This window comes from Barbus barbus (assembly GCF_936440315.1).
Source record: "Barbus barbus genome assembly, chromosome: 11".
Taxonomy (NCBI): Eukaryota; Metazoa; Chordata; class Actinopteri; order Cypriniformes; family Cyprinidae; genus Barbus; species Barbus barbus.
In genome coordinates this window covers 19042779-19060244 of record NC_136739.1, presented here as the reverse complement: position 1 = coordinate 19060244, position 17466 = coordinate 19042779, and the positions used below count along the sequence as shown (strand labels likewise).

The window sequence follows — 17466 nt, the reverse complement described above, 5'->3', positions numbered from 1 at the left end:
ATTTATTAAATTTGTCTTGCCTTTTATATAGTCATATTTGATAATGTAGAAAAAATATACTGACTCAACGTTAATTAAAAAAAAACAGCGCATTGTTTAAATGTACTTCTAGAACGAACTGGCTTTGTGTAATGTAGCAAAATACAACAGTAACAGTAACAATAATTATTATTACTTGTTTCATTAGTATAACTATGTGTGCTTACCATGTTAAGCCCAGTAACAATATAGAAAAGAAATGACGCGCCTTTCATTTTGAAATGAACAAGATGACTGCTTTTTACATTTGTACAGAACTGTATGACAGAACAATAAAACATTTTTTAAATCTATTTAAATTGTATCTAAAATGCGTCGAAAGCGCTACCATTGCGTGACGTGATCAGTCGACGCCTTTACGTGACACCTGCGTCAGCGTGCCGCCTTCTAGAAACATACTGCTTCGGTAAGTGCTCTTCCCTGACCTAAAAAAAAATACTAATACGTTTTAAACGTAATGTAAGTTCAATTATTTCTAGTTTATCGTTGCTTTGTGGAGAGTGTTCTTTTCGATTAACCAGGCGCTTGGAAGCCAAAGCAAGACGGTAGCACTAGCAAGATTTGATATCAATTCAATATCATATCAATTTTAAACTCAACAGTCCTTATTTACAAAAGCTTACAGTCTGTTGAAATCATCAACTGTCGATGAGACACAGAGATAGGAACTGGAGAAAGTTTGTTTTAATGCGGCTCTGGTCAGGCGCTGGCCCACTAACAGTATCTCTTTTGTTGTGAATAAACAGAATGACCATAAAACCCAGACGACTATTGATTATTGTGTGCCACACCTTTCATTACATGCCTCGTTAAATATTATACTGTATGCACTTGAAAAGTGTCAATTCAGAAATGTTTTCCAAATTGCTTATTGTTGATTTTAACAGACAACATGATACTAAATTGATTAAAATTGTAGGCACAAATGCCATGTTGTTGTTCGACCTATTAGACATGTTATAAAACGTTATTTAACAATGTAAAATTAATCTAGTATAAATGTATTTGAATAATTATTTAGTTCACTGTTTACTCTTGTTAAATGGGATGTTATACTTCTTGTCAGTATGTAATTGCAACCAAAATTGTGCTGTATTTCTAAGAGGCAGTCAGAAAGTGATAGGAAATGGCCAGTCAGTCTATGGAGGTCGTTGTGAAGGCCCTGGAGCAGCAGGTGCTGCAGTCTGCACGGGTGGTGGAAGAGCAGCTGGATGCCAAACTGGAGAAGTTGGAGCGCATGGATGAAGATGACCTGGAGCGACTGAAGGAGAGAAGGCTTGAGGCCCTTAAGAAAGCTCAGAAACAGAAGCAGGTGAGTATTATGAATGTTCTTAAAGAAATTTTGATCTTTAAAATATAGCATTACAATGTTTATTCAAAATGATTATTATTAATATTCAAAAATTATATCTGCATGAGGGGCTTATTACAGTGCATTGAAATAGATCAGATTCCCTTACTAGTGTGATTAAACTTTGTGATCTGTTGTATGTGTCTGTCCTCAGGAGTGGATATCTAAAGGACATGGTGAATACAGAGAGATCCCAAGTGAGAAGGATTTCTTTGCCGATGTGAAAGAAAGCAAAAATGTGGTCTGCCATTTCTACGGAGACTCTACCTTCAGGTATTTGAGAACATTTTTTTTATTATTTTATCCTTGTACTTTGGATTATACATCAAATGTGCAAACAGATATTTTCAATGTTTAATTTATTTCACAAAGATGCAAAATTTTGGACAAGCATCTAGCTGTTTTGGCAAAGAAACATCTGGAAACAAAGTTCATCAAAGTAAATGTTGAGAAGGCTCCATTCCTAACCGAGAGGCTGAGGATCAAGGTCCTTCCCACACTGGCTCTGGTGAAGGACGGGAAGACTAAGGATTATGTTGTGGGCTTCACCGATCTGGGTAACACTGATGAATTCCCTACTGAAATGCTGGAGTGGCGACTGGGCTGCTCAGATATAGTCAACTACAGGTAAGATATATAATATTCAATAGTTACACTGAGGTGGCACAGGGTCAGGCCACCGTGCAGGGGCACCAGAGTTTAAGCGCAGGGCATGGTATTTTCGATGTAACAATGTCTGAGTTTGATGGATCGATGGACAGACATGCGTTGATCTGAACACACCTCCTCGGATTAACATACAATGATGGCGCATGTTAAGAGGTGTGTTGAAGAATCATGACGTCACGGTTCTCCCAATTTCTGTGCAAGGATTAAAATAAATATTTGTATTTTAAACTAGTAGGGAGTTAGTTTTGAGTTATGAAACTTGCAGTATGTTTTTGTTCTAGAGGAACCTACAATAAAAACATTATTGTAGAGTATATGTGTAATTATCAGAACATTTTGATTCTCCATTTCGTGTTCCGTTTTAATATGTTTTTAAATGTAATTTATTCCTGTGATGGCAAAGGTGAATTTTCAGCAGCCGTTACTTCAATATTCAGTCACATGATCCTTCAGAAATCATGAATGTGCTGATTTGGTGCTCAAGATACATTTCTTATTATTATTAATGTTGAAACGTTTTTTTTCAGGATACTTTGAAGAATAGAAATTTCAAAAGAATAGCATTTTTTAATTATTATTGATTTATTTTATAATGTAAATTTCTTTACTGTAACTTCTGGTCAATTTATTGTGTACTTGCTGAATAAAAGTATGCATTTCTTTGTTTTTACTTTTATTTATTTTTTATTGAAACTACTTTTACATTTCTATCTTTACTCCTTCTAGTGGGAATCTTTTGGAGCCACCAACTATTGTACAGAAGTCAGGGTCAAAGTTCACCAAGGTGGAGAAAAAAACCATCAGAGGCAAAGGTTATGACTCGGACTCTGACTCGGATTAGAGGACTAAAACATCAAGCTAAAACATCATCTAGCTTCCTACATAACAGTCCTGTCTTGTAACACCACGTTGTGGTCACTTGTTTATTTTTTTGCAGTGTCTATTTAATTTATTTTCTCTCACCTTTGTCTTGTTTGCCCATCTTAAGATGACTGATTACCACCTGATAGGGTATTTATACTTCATTTCATATCTCTTTCATTTAATGTACAGAAGTGAAACTTTTCTATGGAGCATAATTCTGAAGGTTCTCTCTCTTTAGCGCTGATTTATTATCTAAGGAAGATTGAGTTTTTGTAAGACAGAAGAATCAGAAGCATTTAAACAATGGTGCAAACACAAACTCATTATTTTTGCCTCTGATGGACTGATGCTCAGATCAGTGAGCATCGAACAAGTGCCAAGGAAGCAAACTTCTGTATTCCACTAAGAATTGTCACCTCTTTCTCCCATTGATGTGAAGGATGTGCATTTGCTTTTATAGCAGTACATGACTTATTAAAAAATGATATAATATGCCGGTTTTGTTCATGTTAATGAGTAATTTCTTTGTCTCATTGAATATATTAGTGATTTAAATATTACATCACCTGAGTGACTGATGTTTAAAAAGCACAATTTTGTAGAAGATCTAATAATTTACATTTTACATTCATGCAATTGGCTGTCACTATTATCCAGAGCAATTTACATTTAATTCTAAGTACACATTTACATTTTATCAAGTGCTTGCTTTCCCTGGGAATGCTCTACTGTTTGAGCTACAGTAAAGAAAACTGGTATTCAAATCTTTATTAAACAACAAAAACAGCACAAATGGTAGGCCACACAAATTCTATGACTCAATGGCTTTCTGCTCAAGTGGTTTCAGGAGACGTTTCACCACTAGCTCGCCTTTGCTATTCAGATATGTGTTAGCCATGTCCTCCTCAGATGGCAATCCGTAGGGGAGCTTGAGAGGCTCAATCCTGCAGATAAAGATATTATTTTAACAAGTTTATTCTAATGGTCAGCGATCATGTTAAACTGATTAAAACGTGTAAGTCCAGTTTACCTAACTAGATGCTTAATGACTTTCAGCAGATTGTTCACTGATGGGGTGTTCTTGTGGATACGGGGTTCATGTGCCTGGTGATAAAGAACATGATGGATTAAATAATATTTCACTTAAATGTGATCATTTCTTATATGAATATTGTAATTAAAAAAAAGGAAGATCACATCCCACCTTCATAAGCCCCAAACTCTTCACAACCTTCCTTTCCCAGTAGGGTCGTCTCATTGTGCTTTTAACTCGTGTCACTATATGCAGTTTATGTGGGTGTTCTGGATCACCTCCATACACGTCATGTTCTTTTGCCCGTTCCTCAAATACCTGAAGGACGAAAATATGGTGCGATGTCATTACGTTCAATAAACTGAATCGAATAAAACGATGTTAGATTTGAACCGTCACATACCTGTGGAGGGATGCGACTCTTAGTGAATTTGGTGCGACGTGATGTGTTTTGTGTCAGATTCTGCAACAACAGTTTAAAGGGTTTATTTTTTTGTCATAGTCATCAAATCAATTATCTCGATTTATCCATCGAGGCTGATGATGAAATATGAAAGCATCTCACCTTTGTGACACTGGAGGCAGATGTTAGAAGAGCTCGATACAGTCCTGCCATGATTACACACTGACTGCCGTTGACTTACACGCTTACGTTACTTACTTAGGAAGGTTATTAGCTAGCAGGCTAGCTAGATTTATTCATGCCCAGTGCAGCACTCGGTAAGTGAATATAGTGTTCACAACTGCTTCAAGGAATGTTATGTTATTTACTCAAATACCCATGTTACTGCGATATGTTAACCGCTAAACGTACCATAACAACAAACTACTGCATGTGTATGTCAAATATGTTGACTGGAAACGGAAACAAATCTTTGTTAAAAGAGTCATTTCAAAATAAAAGTTCCCGGATCCGGAGCCTTAGAACGGTTCATTTCAAAGAACCGGTTAAAAAATATTTAGCTATTCTGCTACATCGATATTACATGCTCTAAAATGTTCCAATAAAATAAACAAAACCAGATGTTCAAAAGAGTCGAGTCTCAGTTCAGTAAGTTGTTTACTCAGAACGAATTGTTCAACAGATTCACTAAAAAGATCCGACTTGAAAGAACGATTCATTTAAATATTGAAAATCTCTACTCTCTTCCGCAGTGGTTGGAGGCGCTGTGGTGCCATACTCATTGACCAAACGCAGAAGTTCGTAGCCTTTCAAGTTCATTGCGATCTTCGTTGAGTTTGTGACTTCGTTTCGCTTAGAGAATGGGAAAGCGTGTAGCTGTAGTGTTGGCAGGCTGTGGTGTCTTTGATGGAAGTGAAATCCACGAGGCGTCTGCGGTTCTGGTTCATTTGAGCCGTCAGCAAGCTACTGTAAGTTTACATATGAAACTCCGATTATCAGCTCTAATAATCTCCACTGCATACCGATGCAACAAACAGCTAAAATCAAGTTGATAGTGTTTATATCAAGTCACTTATTTAAACATGGACATCGCACAACCTTATGAATAGATTGTAACACAATGCACTGTCTTCACCCCTGACAAAGAAGCAGTGCATCTAAACTATTAAATCTTGAACATATTTGTAACTTTTGTTTAGCTGGTTTAAAATCCTTTTCAGCCTGCTTTAGTAACAAAGTAACATTAATTAACATTGTTATTTTCCCACAGGTGAAGATATTTGCACCCAACACTGATCAGATGCATGTTGTAGATCACTTGAAAGGCTCTCCAACAGAGGAAAAGAGAAATGTGCTTGTGGAGAGTGCAAGACTTGCCCGGGGTGATATCCAGGACCTCTCCGAGCTCAATGTAAAGGATCTGGATGCCATCATCTTCCCTGGTTAGCACACTACTTCTGGAAGAATGTCCATTTACTGTTCAGCTCAGCATTTCGGTTAGTAGGCCTATTATTTTAACATTATTTTGCAGGTGGCTTTGGAGCAGCCAAGAACCTGTGTAGCTGGGCTGTCCAGGGTAAAGATTGCACGGTCAATGAGCAGGTTAAAACCGTGCTGGAGGCCTTCCATGCTGAGAAGAAGCCCATCGGCTTGTGCTGCATCTCACCTGTGCTGGCTGCTAAGGTTTTCCCTGGCTGTGAAGTGACTGTTGGCCATGACAAGGACGATAGGTAAATTGTGACTTTTAGCAAATATAAAAGTTGTGTACAGAACAAACTCTGCAAACATATAGAAACTTGTGCTTAGTGCTGCATGTATTCGGTTATGTCAATTTGCATACAAAAAATTTGGTGTCAGAAAGATTTTTTTTGCATTAAGTTGATTGAAAGTGAGGATAAAAGGCATTAATATAATTTTTTTTGTTCAATTTTATTTTATAGTTTTCATTTTAATAGTAAAGTTTTAGTAATTTTGACGTTTTAATAATTTCATTAGATTTTTAAAATGTCTATATAGTTGTATTAATTTTAGTTTGAGTTATTTTAATCAAGTTAAATGAAATGAAAATAAATTAACTTTCAATTCAAATACGATGTAAATTAAGTTAACTTTTTTTTATTTCAAGTTATAAAACTTTATTTTTTATGGTTTTAGTTAACTATAACCCTGTTTTGAACTTTATATTTATCAAATAATCCTTAAATAATTGGTATTTACTATGATTATATTGAAATTATCATAGGCTATAGATTTTTGATCAAATAAATGCATCCTTGGTGAGAATAAGAGCCTTTTTCCAGAAAACATTAACTTCAAACATTTGAATGCTAGTATCATTCATTATCATTGGAATGATTTGTCCTTGTTCAGCAGAACATGATGGAACAGCAAATCAACTGATTTTAACCCACAGAAAAGGCAGAGCTCTGTTTATACACAGTCATGTGTTTTATAAACCATCTCGATTTCCGTATTGTTCACAAAAATTGATATTACTATTAAAAGACAGCACTGAGGCATACTGTCTGAATCTTTGGCTTTCAGGTATCCAGATGTTCCAGACACTGCGGAAGCTATTTCTCAGCTTGGCTGCAAGCACATCTGCAAGCATGTGAATGAGGCTCACGTCGATGAGAAAAATAAGATTGTCACCACCTGCGCTTTCATGTGCAAAGCACCACTACATGAAGTATTTGATGGAATTGGAGAGATGGTACAGGAGGTGCTGAAACTTGCCTGAATTCCTACAAAATTATTGAATTGGCCCTGTCTTTCTAATGTTTGTATATAACATTTCCAGCGTCTGAATAAATAAGTAACATGTCTTTTAGACTTTGTTACAGATGGAATAATGAGTCCATCCTTATTTAAATATTTATTGATTGGAGAAATCCTTTGTGATGCATCTGAACATCTACCTAGTAATGCCTGTTTAAGTCTGAAGGTCAGTCAGGAGCTCAGATGTTACATAACATTAATTTGTCCCTGTTTTCTAGAAATGCACCATAAAGGTCATATTTAAACTACCGTTTAAAAGCTTTTATTCAGAAGTACTTTTATTCAGCGAAGGTGCATTACGTTGATCTGGAGCATCAAATCAGCATATTAGAATGAATTCTGAAGGATCATGTAACACTGAAGACGAGTAATGACTGCTGAAAATTATTTTCAAAAACTCATCACAGGAATACATTACATTTTAAAGTATATTAAAATAGAAACCAGTTATTTTAAAATTGTAAAAATATTTCACAATATTACTTTACATTTATCTAATAATTTCAACATGGAATAGAAAAAAACAAACAGAACAGAAAACATAGTGATGTAAAAACAAAAGAAACAAAATGATGTGAAACCTTTCAGAAACGTGTAAATATCAAACTGAAAGTGGAGAGAGAATGCAGTTGTCTAAGTGAAAGGAACTTACTCTTCATTTTCTGGGAAAAACTACATCTGATGAAAGAACAACACTATTACTTAATGCTGTGTATTTGAAAAAAAAATCTGACATTGCAGAAATACTGTAGGTTAACCAGAATACACTCAATGCTTGTCAAATATATAGACAAGGTCCAAAATGAATGTTTGCTAATCACCCAATGAAAGTTGGTTTTGGTGAGTAAATAAAAACTTGGTTGTAATATAAAATGCAAGATTTACATCACAACACCACAGTGATTTTCATGCTTTTACCTCATCAGAATTTACACATTTATCATATTCATCAAAAGTTGCTAGGAAATATTTCAGAACTGTATGTGGTACAAATCCACCAAAGTGGGAATAAAGTAATGACAGATTTCAATATGACATGATACTTTCAATTAGCCTAAATGATGTCATTACACAATTCAGGGCAAAGCTGAGTAGCAGCACTCATCTCTGTGCATCACATGCTTATTAAAGTGCATGTATGACCAAAGCATTGAACAGTCTTGATTTGTGTCCAGACGGTCTACAGTGTAAATAATACCCTCCACAACATTATTGGTCAGCACAGTCGAAGCATTAGCCCTGAACTTCCTCACCAGATCCTCATGAATGAGTGGTTTCCTCCAGTGACCGTAAAAAGTGTTGCAGCGTGCAGTGAACGTTTCCCCCTGAGTTGTCTCCACTGCAATTTCGCAATACATTTTTTCAAAGCTCGAGTGATTGTCTTGTGGATTTTCCAACCGTACTTTCAGAAGCAACTCCTTTAGGGCACTCCTGTTCATCTGGTTTTTGCTGAAGGAGTCGACGGTGACCTCTCCATCCAGCAGTGCGGTACAGCAATTGAACTGGAAAGAGTGTCTGGCCTGGTGCTCGCTAACCGGTAGAGGGCAGTCTATATATCTGGATGAGGGCACTCTAAGAGTGATCTTCTTGATTTGACTGAGATCTGCATTTGGGGTTTTGTCCAAAAATTTCGCCCTTGCTTCTATTGCTGCATCCGCCACCCAGTGCATCCCGAGATGGGCGGGAAAGCGCTTCTGTGCAATGTTCTGGTCTTCTAACACCCAGCTGTAATAAGAAGTAGGGGTGACCTCAGCCAGTGGGTGAGGGACATAATCTGGATAGAAGGCCCCGAAGCCTGATTCCAGGTCCAGAATCTGTGTGTTACTCTCCAGGCCGAGGAGAGCGAGTTGGGAGGCCTCCAGACCACCCCGGGCAGCATTGCCCATGTGGAGGGGTTTGGTTTGAGTCGCAGCGTTTGCTATGGGCGCTCCAGCGGATGAGCAGGCTATTGCTAGAGCTGCTATGCTCTGGGCTGCTGGGAGACCCAAAAGTTTAGCCGTGGCTGCCGCGCTGCCCATAACCCCAACAACTGCAGGCGGGTGGAATCTGAGAGTGACACATGAATTAAAAATAAATATATTTAATATATCTTTATTTATTAAACCGTAAAGGTGAGGACAGTCGTATTGTTTGGCATTCAAATACATTTCCAGTAGAGCTGTTAAAAACAATTCAGAAATATTTCATGAAATATACTTAACTGATAATTAGTTTATGTACATTCCAACAGTTAGAAATGTACACTGATGTTCAAATATTTGGACTTAGTACAATTCTGAACTAAATTTATACTTTTAAGGATGAATTAAATTTATCAAAAGTGATATTAAAAATGTTTACATTATTACAAAAGTTTTCTGTTTGAAATAAACACTGTTCTTATTAAATTTATATTCACGAAAGAATACAAAAAAGTGTCACATTTTTTAACATTGATAAATGTTTACTGAGCAGAAAATCAGCATATTAGAATGATTTCTGAAGGATCATGTGACCGAAGACTGGAGTAATACTGAAAATTCAGCTTTACCATCACAGATGTAAATTAATGCTATACTCATTACTTTGATATTTCAAACACACATCAGAAAGTTTCACTTTCATCCCCAGTTACTAAAATTGAAAATGCACACCATTTGAAAGTCAAAATCATGATTAGCTTTAAAATTAGGGCCAGTTCTTTTATTTGGTTTTATTTTACTATTTCTTTTATAAACATCATTTAAATAGTGAATAACTTTAGAAAACACTGTTACCTTTTGGGAATGTTGTGTGCCTCTTTAGAAAACCTCAGAAGTCTTCCTTGAACCTCTATGCCTATATTGAAAGCCAGCAACAGCTCCAGGCCAGAGGGTTTAACAGGCAACGTTTCAGCCAGTGCTAGGAGAGCCGGCAACACAGCGCCGGAGGGGTGAGTGGCTGGATGCCAGGTGTCATCAAAATCCATTGAGTGCACCTAATATATCACAGGAACACATCCCATTATCAGTCTGAGAGAATACATACGTGCTTTAAAAAAAGAAATAAGTAAATGATTGTTTGTATCACAAGTATATGTATGAGTATCTGAACGTGATTATTTAAAATGACCTACCGCAACTCCATTAACAAAGGCAGCATAGTGAGGTGGAAGAGAGAATCCTGGTCTGCCCCAGACCTTGCTGTTTTCCAGTGCTTGCTGCCTCTAATTTATAAATGATCAAATAAATGTGCATAAAACATAAGAGACATAAAAGAAGGGCAACTGAATAATATTCCTCTATGTAAACACTATCCTTACTTGGCTGCACTGAAGTACTGTGTTGAAGACCGGGGTGCTGGTTCCAAGCAATCCCACTCCCAGTGTGTCCAGTATCATTCGCTTACTCCTCCTTATCACTTCATCTGTCAGATGAGATGTGCTCAGACAGGATACCGCTGCCCCAAAACTCTCAGTAACTCCCTGAGAAAATAATCATTACTATTTAATTATAATATTTTGCATAGTATATCAATAGCACAAATACATGTGGGATGCATTTGAATTTTAAATGCAGCAAAAGAAGAAATGCGTGATAAAAATATGTGGATTAATTACCTAGCATTGTTTTATCTGCAAAGAAATACTACAAGAAATACATTATTAGAAGTACCTTTCTGATCATTGTGTGAGGTCTGAATCCTACTGCGAGTTGTGTGGTAAATTGCGCCTTATATGCTATGTTCCTATAAGCAAAAACTGGCTTGCCAACCACCGACTTTCCAAGGTTACCACAATAGCATGAAGTGCATTGTTTCACAATTTGCAACAACCTCATGGCATAAAAATCACAGTTCACATTTTGCACAAGAACATGGCTAATTTTCAATACTGCATGTTTAGATATTACAACATATTTCAACAAAATAAAATTAGTAATAATAAATAAGCATAAAACGTATAAATAATAATTATTGCAATTATTCCAGAAAATGTCTTATACATTCACACACTAACATTTATTACATCATTGTCCATTGTTTTAATATTATTATTGTTGTTTTACGCCAAATGGAAATCATTTAATGGAATCAGAGTGCTTTCATTAAATGAAATTGAAAACTGGTCCATTATCAAATCACATGATATTATGATATGACATCATATTTCATGTACTTGTATGCACACTAAAAGTGTGTATCTCCAGCATTTGTGAAATCTGGAATTTCATTTGCAATTGTCAGAGACTGTCTTCTGTTGGTTACTGGTTCCTGATAATGTCACATGAGCGTGACCCTTGCAAACTGAAAGAAAGATAGGCTATAATATTTAATGTATTTTCATAGACTGTATCAAATTATTAGGCTTTCCTGTGGTTAATGACATCAATATTTACATGACCGTTTTCAAGATTTGAAGTGTTGGATTTATTATTTCAGTGTCTTACAGGTGTTTTATAGAACGGTTTAAAGTTTAAAGTCAGTTTTCCTGATGATTTAATGTCATTCTGCTTCAATAAATGCTAATTTCCCATTAATATATATATATGTTTTCATGCAGGAATCATTATGCAGCTCAACATCTATGAACTGAATTGGGTGACAAGTAAAGGTGATAAATGTACAGCTGGTGCTCCAGGACTGAAAAACAGTGTTTAGAAACATATGTTTTATATTCTTTAGAATTATAGAATAAGTCATAAGAGTAAGATTTACTCCCATTTTATGTAGTGGTGGAGTGGAGTCTTCAGTTCCTGTCTTAGCCCCTACTAGTGGACAGAACCTGCAAGCTTCAACTCCACCCTTGGCCTCCTCTGGTGTACAGATGCAAGCAGAGCCTTTAGCTCCAGTCCAAGCCTGTTTTGTCTGACAACGGAACTTCTTCTTGTTCTGTCCAGTTTGCCTCTGTCTCCTCCTTCAGTCCAGAGGTTTGCTTGTATCAAGTATATTTTTATTGCTGGAGGGATGTTGTATTCATGGATTGTAAGAGATTGTTTCTTTTTCTATAGTTTGCTTGTAGCTTTATTCAATTATGTTTTGTTGCTGTATAAAAAGTACATTTTAAATTTTAATTAAAAAGCTATTTACCGTCAGTCCAAAAAAAAAAAAAAAGTTTGTAGTACTGATGAACCAGTTAAAATGAATTGTATAACTATATGTGCAATAATATACATTTATTGAATTTGATTTAATGTTAATTGTACTTTCTTCAATTAAAACGCAATGCATTGCAAAGTGCAACTCTGTTCGGTTTTTAACATTATTTCTGATCAGGATTTTAAAGGCCTTGCTGATAGCCTATATCATACAGGTAGATTAGACTATGACATTGAAACAATGTGTTTTTTCAGTGCATGTTGAATTTGATTTATTACAGGGTTAAATGTAATAAGTTTGATAAACCAATGGAAACATAATGGCTGACTCCACATATAAAGAGCTTAGTCAAGGTATCGCCATATTTGATTTTTTTCTGGGAATGAAATTGAGGCTGTGAGGGATAGAAGCATGCGTTCAATGGATTGTAGGCCTACTGTCGTTTAACATATTGATTGTTCAGATGATTAAATGTCTTTCTGAGGAAAAATACTTGACAAAAACTAACCTGATTAAGTTATATATCTGTTCATTTTGTTCTGCTTTACTAACGCCAACTTTTATTCCAATGTATACCACTAGATGTCGCTCTTCTCCTTTGTCACACGGAGCGCATGGGAGAAAATGTCAATACTGTAATTTACAGACAATTTTTACCCTCGGTGTGTGGTGAGAAGATTCGTTTAGCCATATATCTTTGCATTTCCCCATTTATTATCTACATTTAAGTGTAATTAATATCCTTATTAAACATTATGGGTTTTCAAGAAACATCAGATAAGAGTCAGAGTATCTAAGAGGCACTGACAGCAGGAGGCACGACACCAGTTGGTCCAATTTTGCCAATAAAGCGTTAACATCAGCCGTCTCCTTTCCCCTCCCACATTCTATTTAAACAAATATCTGCCCTTATCTTGAGTCTTTAGGAAGCCCGTTGCACACAGTCGCGAATAACTGTCATCTATCAGCTGAAGAGAAGTGATGGCTTTGGCAGATCCCGAGTGTGGGATATCAAACGGAGCGGATTCCGCGTCTCCGTTTTCTGACATTATTGAACTCAATGTGGGAGGACAAGTGTATGTGACACGGCACACGACTTTAATAGCCGTAACGGATTCTCTTCTGTGGAACATGTTTAGTAAGAAAACACCGACAGAGCTGGCACGGGACAGCAAAGGTCGCTTCTTTCTGGACAGGGACGGCTTTCTTTTCCGCTACATTTTAGACTACCTACGGGATCTAAATCTTGTTTTGCCTGACTATTTTCCAGAGAAGAGCAGATTACAGCGGGAGGCTGAGTTTTTTCAGCTGCGGGACCTGTCCAAGCTCTTGAGTCCCAAAATGAGTAAAGACAACTCCATCACCGATGAGATCTGCCAGAGTGACTCGGAGGAACCGAGCGTGCCTCCGCTGGTGGGACCCGACGCCTCGCGCACAATGTCCGTCGCTAGCACCGCTCTCTCTCCCTCCCTCGAGTCCAAAAAGTCAGGCTACATCACAGTCGGTTACCGGGGCTCATACACAATCGGAAGAGACATACAGACAGACGCCAAATTCAGGCGAGTCGCGAGGATCACAGTGTGCGGGAAGACCTCTCTGGCTAAGGAGGTTTTCGGAGACACGTTGAACGAGAGCAGAGACCCGGACCGACCTCCGGAGAGGTACACATCGCGCTATTATCTGAAGTATAATTTTCTCGAGCAGGCGTTCGACAAACTCTCAGAGTTTGGCTTCCATATGGTCGCGTGCAGCTCCACTGGCACGTGCGCTTACTCCAGCAATGACCCAAACGAGGACAAAATCTGGACAAGCTACACAGAGTATGTTTTCTGTCGAGAATGAGCCAAAATGTGTCGCATTTAAGTGTGTATATATAGGCATTCCACTACAAGAGTAAAGTTTCATCCGTGTTGGAGAGGTGTATATACATTTCTAGTTGTGTGCATCATAGAATTGGCTGTTTACTCCGAGACTTTAATAGCCTACTACATTTATTACTGGAATTAACAAACGCAGACTAACTAGCTGTCATTGCACTTCCCTTCATAGCTTCGTTTTGTTTGCAGATAAAGTTATATTCAGATTTGAGGGCCTATTTGTAAAAAGTCCCACATGTTTTGTGCTTGCATGAATTTTAAATATTTTTCTTCCCTGGTCAATGATTTAACGGACTCCACTTTGAGGAAAAGTCTGTTACTGAATCATTAGGTAACATTTTGTAAAGACTCTTACATTCAACTTCCTTTGTGCTCATCAGACTGGTAGACCTCAATGACACTTTTCCTTCAAGTTCAGTTTAATCTTTTCTCTGTGAATAAGCCACTAAAACTGAAAAGTTTAATTGCTGCCTTAATTTCTTTAGTAAAATTAAAGTGGTGCCAAAGTTACCTGCAGTGATGCATTGCACTTTTTTGACCACTTTGAGTTTCATTACAGATTAAGAAAATCAAGATTTAAGAGTGGGACCTCTTAACGACATTAGATTACAAAGACATTACAACATTTTTTGAAAGTGAGGCTTACCTTTTTATAGCATACAATTGTATTGAATTTTGCACACATTTTGTTTGGGCGAAGAGTGGGAATTTGTATTCTTTTTTGTATTCGGTTTACTGTTTCTATGTCTGTATTACAAGAAAGTTCTCTCCTTTATTCCAGCATTGTAAGCATCTTATATCTGTTGTCTTTTTAAAAGCTGATCATTCAATAAATTGTAATCTGTCATAATCTTTCAGCGTCAGCCTCAATTGTATTTGTTTCCAGTGTGTCTTGTGCAGCTCTAAAGGCTGGAGGGCTAAACAAGAACATACACTCACCGGCCACTTTATTAGGTATACCTGTTCAATTGCTTGGTAACACAAATTGCTAATCAGCCAATCACATGGCAGCAACTCAATGCATTTAGGCATCCAGATGTGGTGAAGACGACTGGCTGAAGTTCAAACCGAGCATCAGAATGGGGAAGAAAGGGGATTTAAGTGACTTTGAACGTGGAATGGTTGTTGGTGCCAGACGGGCTGAGTATTTCAAAAACCGCTGATCTATTGGGATTTTCACGCACAACCATATAGAGTTTACAGAGAATGGTCCGAAAATGAGCTAAGAACAGGAAACGGAGGCTACAATTCGCACAGGCTCACCAAAATTGGACAATAGAAGATTGGAAATACGTTTCCTGGTCTGATGAGTCTGGATTTCTGCTGCGACATTGAGATGGCAGGGTCAGAATTTGGTGTAAAAACATGAAGGCATGGATCCATCCAGCCTTGTCTCAATGGTTCAGGCTGGTGGTGGTGGTGTAATGGTGTGGGGGATATTTTGTTGGCACACTTTGGGCCCCTTAGTACCAATTGAGCATCGTTTAAACGCCATAGTCTACCTGAGTATTGTTGCTGACCCTTTATGACTAGTGTACCCATCTTCTAATGGCTACTTCCAGCAGGATAATGCACCATGTCACAAAGCTCAAATCATCTCAGACTGGTTTCTTGAACATGACAATGAGTTCAATTTACCCTCATGCTTTAAGTGCATTCTATTTTTAAAAGAAATGTTAGAATAAATGTTTTTCTGCTAAGGGGAGAGGACAACTGTATCGCATCAAAGGGATGATGGACGGGGCCATGTACCATCAGGGCCAGGGCATTGAAAATGGGTCTCGGATGGGTATTCCAGCATGACAATGACCCAAAACACATGGCCAAGGCAACAAAAGAGTGGCTCAAGAAGAAGCACATTAAGGTCCTGGAGTGGCCTAGCCAGTCTCCAGACCTTAATTCCAAAGAAAATCTGTGGAGGGAGCTGAAGGTTCGAGTTGCCAAACGTCAGTCTCGAAACCTTAATGACTTAGAGAGGATCTGCAAAGAGGAGTGGGACAAAATCCCTCCTGAGATGTGTGCAAACCTGGTGGCCAACTACAAGAAACGTCTGATCTCTGTGATTCCCAACAAGGGTTTTGCCACCAAGCACTAAGTCATGTTTTGTGAAGGGGTCAGATACTTATTTGACTCATTAAAATCAATTTAAATAAATCAATTGCAAATCAGTTTATAACTTTTTTTTTAAATGCGCTTTTCTGGATTTTTTGTTGTTGTTCTGACTCTCACTGTTCAAATAAACCTACCATTAAAATTATAGACTGATCATTTCTTTGTCAGTGGGCAAACGTACAAAATCAGAAGGCGATCAAATATTTTTTTCCCCCACTGTAAATAATGAGAAGAATAACAAAGTATATGAAATGGTTAAACTGTTTGCACTACAAACCAGTGTATTTATAGTTCTGAAAAAAAAGTTATATAATAAATACCACTTTGCAATATCAAGCAGAATAACAGCTGTTTTTTAAATCTAAAACAACAGGTACAGTTGTGTATTGTCTGCATTGGAGGGATATTAGAAGCCATGTGCCTTCATGATTGGGCCAAGTGATGTCACGTTATGTTAAGAGAAGGGGACCAAGAACTGAACCATGAGGCATGCCATTGGTTGATGTGATTTGGACAATCACCCTCTCAGGGGAACCTTTAAGAATTGCTTGCGAGGTAAGACTTGAACTAGGAAAGTCCAGTATTTGTGAGTCCCAGGTCTGAGGAGAATATGGTGTTTCACTGCGTCAAAGATAGTAGACAGGTAAATAAAGTTATATAAAAACCTGAAATTCTGGAGAAGCTTCAGATGAGGTTGATAGTTGAAATATCTAGGGAAAAAGCAGATGTTGTATTCACTTGTTATGCATCAACTTAGAATCAGATTCATGCATTGCAACAGACAGATGACCATTTCTGAATATATTTGAAAGTGCAGAGACCTCTATCCCCATGCTGTTCCAGCTTCCAGCGTACTCTTTGTTCTCCTAGAAAAATCAGATCAAAGCATTGCATAACAAAACATACCAAGACTGACTTCAGACCAAAAAAAGTGATTATTCAAATTATATTCTTAGCTAAAAATAACCGATATACTCTCAGTTGGGAAATTTATTAATGGTCTATGCGCTCATTACACAGCTCAGTTGTTTCTCAAGGAGAGTGTTAAGTGAAGTGCAAATTTCATACATTTCAAAATGAATTAGTTTTTACACTCTTAACTTTAATGTGTAATATTTCTTGTGACCAAAACATAGAGCATTTATGCAATGTCCTTAATACTGTATCGACCATTGCGCACATGCTCAATCTTAGATTTGCATAATCTGTTGTCCAATTTATGTATGTACATTAAGGGGCTAATGAGGTTAACATCACTTGCCACTCAGGAACCCGAATTTAATTT

General features: G+C 37.3%; 5 protein-coding genes across 5 annotated transcripts; 3 read left to right on the top strand and 2 right to left on the bottom strand.

Moving 5' to 3' along the window:
* The first annotated feature begins 369 nt into the window (after positions 1 to 369).
* Positions 370 to 3434, top strand: LOC306877153 (thioredoxin domain-containing protein 9-like). Its single transcript, XM_079428708.1, has 5 exons — positions 370 to 445; positions 1143 to 1351; positions 1545 to 1663; positions 1763 to 2017; positions 2786 to 3434. The coding sequence occupies exons 2-5, from the start codon at positions 1166 to 1168 to the stop codon at positions 2898 to 2900; spliced, it is 675 nt and encodes a 224-aa protein (XP_079284834.1). The 5' UTR covers positions 370 to 445; positions 1143 to 1165; the 3' UTR covers positions 2901 to 3434.
* Positions 3036 to 5125, bottom strand: LOC306877155 (large ribosomal subunit protein uL30m-like). Its single transcript, XM_079428710.1, has 5 exons — positions 4522 to 5125; positions 4360 to 4419; positions 4128 to 4274; positions 3954 to 4027; positions 3036 to 3867 (listed from the first exon to the last, which is right to left on the bottom strand). The coding sequence occupies exons 1-5, from the start codon at positions 4570 to 4572 to the stop codon at positions 3735 to 3737; spliced, it is 465 nt and encodes a 154-aa protein (XP_079284836.1). The 5' UTR covers positions 4573 to 5125; the 3' UTR covers positions 3036 to 3734.
* A 66-nt stretch (positions 5126 to 5191) lies between these two features.
* LOC306877154 (glutamine amidotransferase-like class 1 domain-containing protein 3, mitochondrial) lies at positions 5192 to 7386 on the top strand. Its single transcript, XM_079428709.1, has 4 exons — positions 5192 to 5327; positions 5630 to 5801; positions 5891 to 6089; positions 6904 to 7386. The coding sequence occupies exons 1-4, from the start codon at positions 5220 to 5222 to the stop codon at positions 7097 to 7099; spliced, it is 675 nt and encodes a 224-aa protein (XP_079284835.1). The 5' UTR covers positions 5192 to 5219; the 3' UTR covers positions 7100 to 7386.
* An 827-nt stretch (positions 7387 to 8213) lies between these two features.
* LOC306877425 (cis-aconitate decarboxylase-like) lies at positions 8214 to 10781 on the bottom strand (the record flags this gene model as incomplete). The annotated part of the gene is made up of 5 exons (XM_079429201.1): positions 8214 to 9183; positions 9894 to 10093; positions 10232 to 10321; positions 10418 to 10579; positions 10770 to 10781. The coding sequence occupies 5 exons, from the start codon at positions 10779 to 10781 to the stop codon at positions 8214 to 8216; spliced, it is 1434 nt and encodes a 477-aa protein (XP_079285327.1).
* Positions 10782 to 13116: 2335 nt separating this feature from the next.
* On the top strand, positions 13117 to 14912 carry LOC306876921 (BTB/POZ domain-containing protein KCTD12-like). The gene has a single exon (XM_079428373.1). It carries the CDS (start codon positions 13174 to 13176, stop codon positions 14032 to 14034), a length of 861 nt encoding a protein of 286 aa, XP_079284499.1. The 5' UTR covers positions 13117 to 13173; the 3' UTR covers positions 14035 to 14912.
* Positions 14913 to 17466: the final 2554 nt, after the last annotated feature.

Excerpts from the sequence above, each read along its gene's own strand:
- LOC306877153 (XM_079428708.1), top strand. The coding sequence starts at position 1,166 with ATGGCCAGTCAGTCTATGGAGGTCGTTGTGAAGGCCCTGGAGCAGCAG. Across the intron at positions 1,352-1,544 it reads AAGCTCAGAAACAGAAGCAG|GAGTGGATATCTAAAGGACA; the intron begins GTGAGTATTATG and ends GTCTGTCCTCAG. Across the intron at positions 1,664-1,762 it reads TACGGAGACTCTACCTTCAG|ATGCAAAATTTTGGACAAGC; the intron begins GTATTTGAGAAC and ends TATTTCACAAAG.
- LOC306877155 (XM_079428710.1), bottom strand. The coding sequence starts at position 4,572 with ATGGCAGGACTGTATCGAGCTCTTCTAACATCTGCCTCCAGTGTCACA. Across the intron at positions 4,275-4,359 it reads AGAGTCGCATCCCTCCACAG|GTATTTGAGGAACGGGCAAA; the intron begins GTATGTGACGGT and ends TTCGTCCTTCAG. Across the intron at positions 4,028-4,127 it reads AGAGTTTGGGGCTTATGAAG|GCACATGAACCCCGTATCCA; the intron begins GTGGGATGTGAT and ends CTTTATCACCAG.
- LOC306877154 (XM_079428709.1), top strand. The coding sequence starts at position 5,220 with ATGGGAAAGCGTGTAGCTGTAGTGTTGGCAGGCTGTGGTGTCTTTGAT. Across the intron at positions 5,328-5,629 it reads TGAGCCGTCAGCAAGCTACT|GTGAAGATATTTGCACCCAA; the intron begins GTAAGTTTACAT and ends ATTTTCCCACAG. Across the intron at positions 5,802-5,890 it reads GGATGCCATCATCTTCCCTG|GTGGCTTTGGAGCAGCCAAG; the intron begins GTTAGCACACTA and ends ATTATTTTGCAG.
- LOC306876921 (XM_079428373.1), top strand. The coding sequence starts at position 13,174 with ATGGCTTTGGCAGATCCCGAGTGTGGGATATCAAACGGAGCGGATTCC.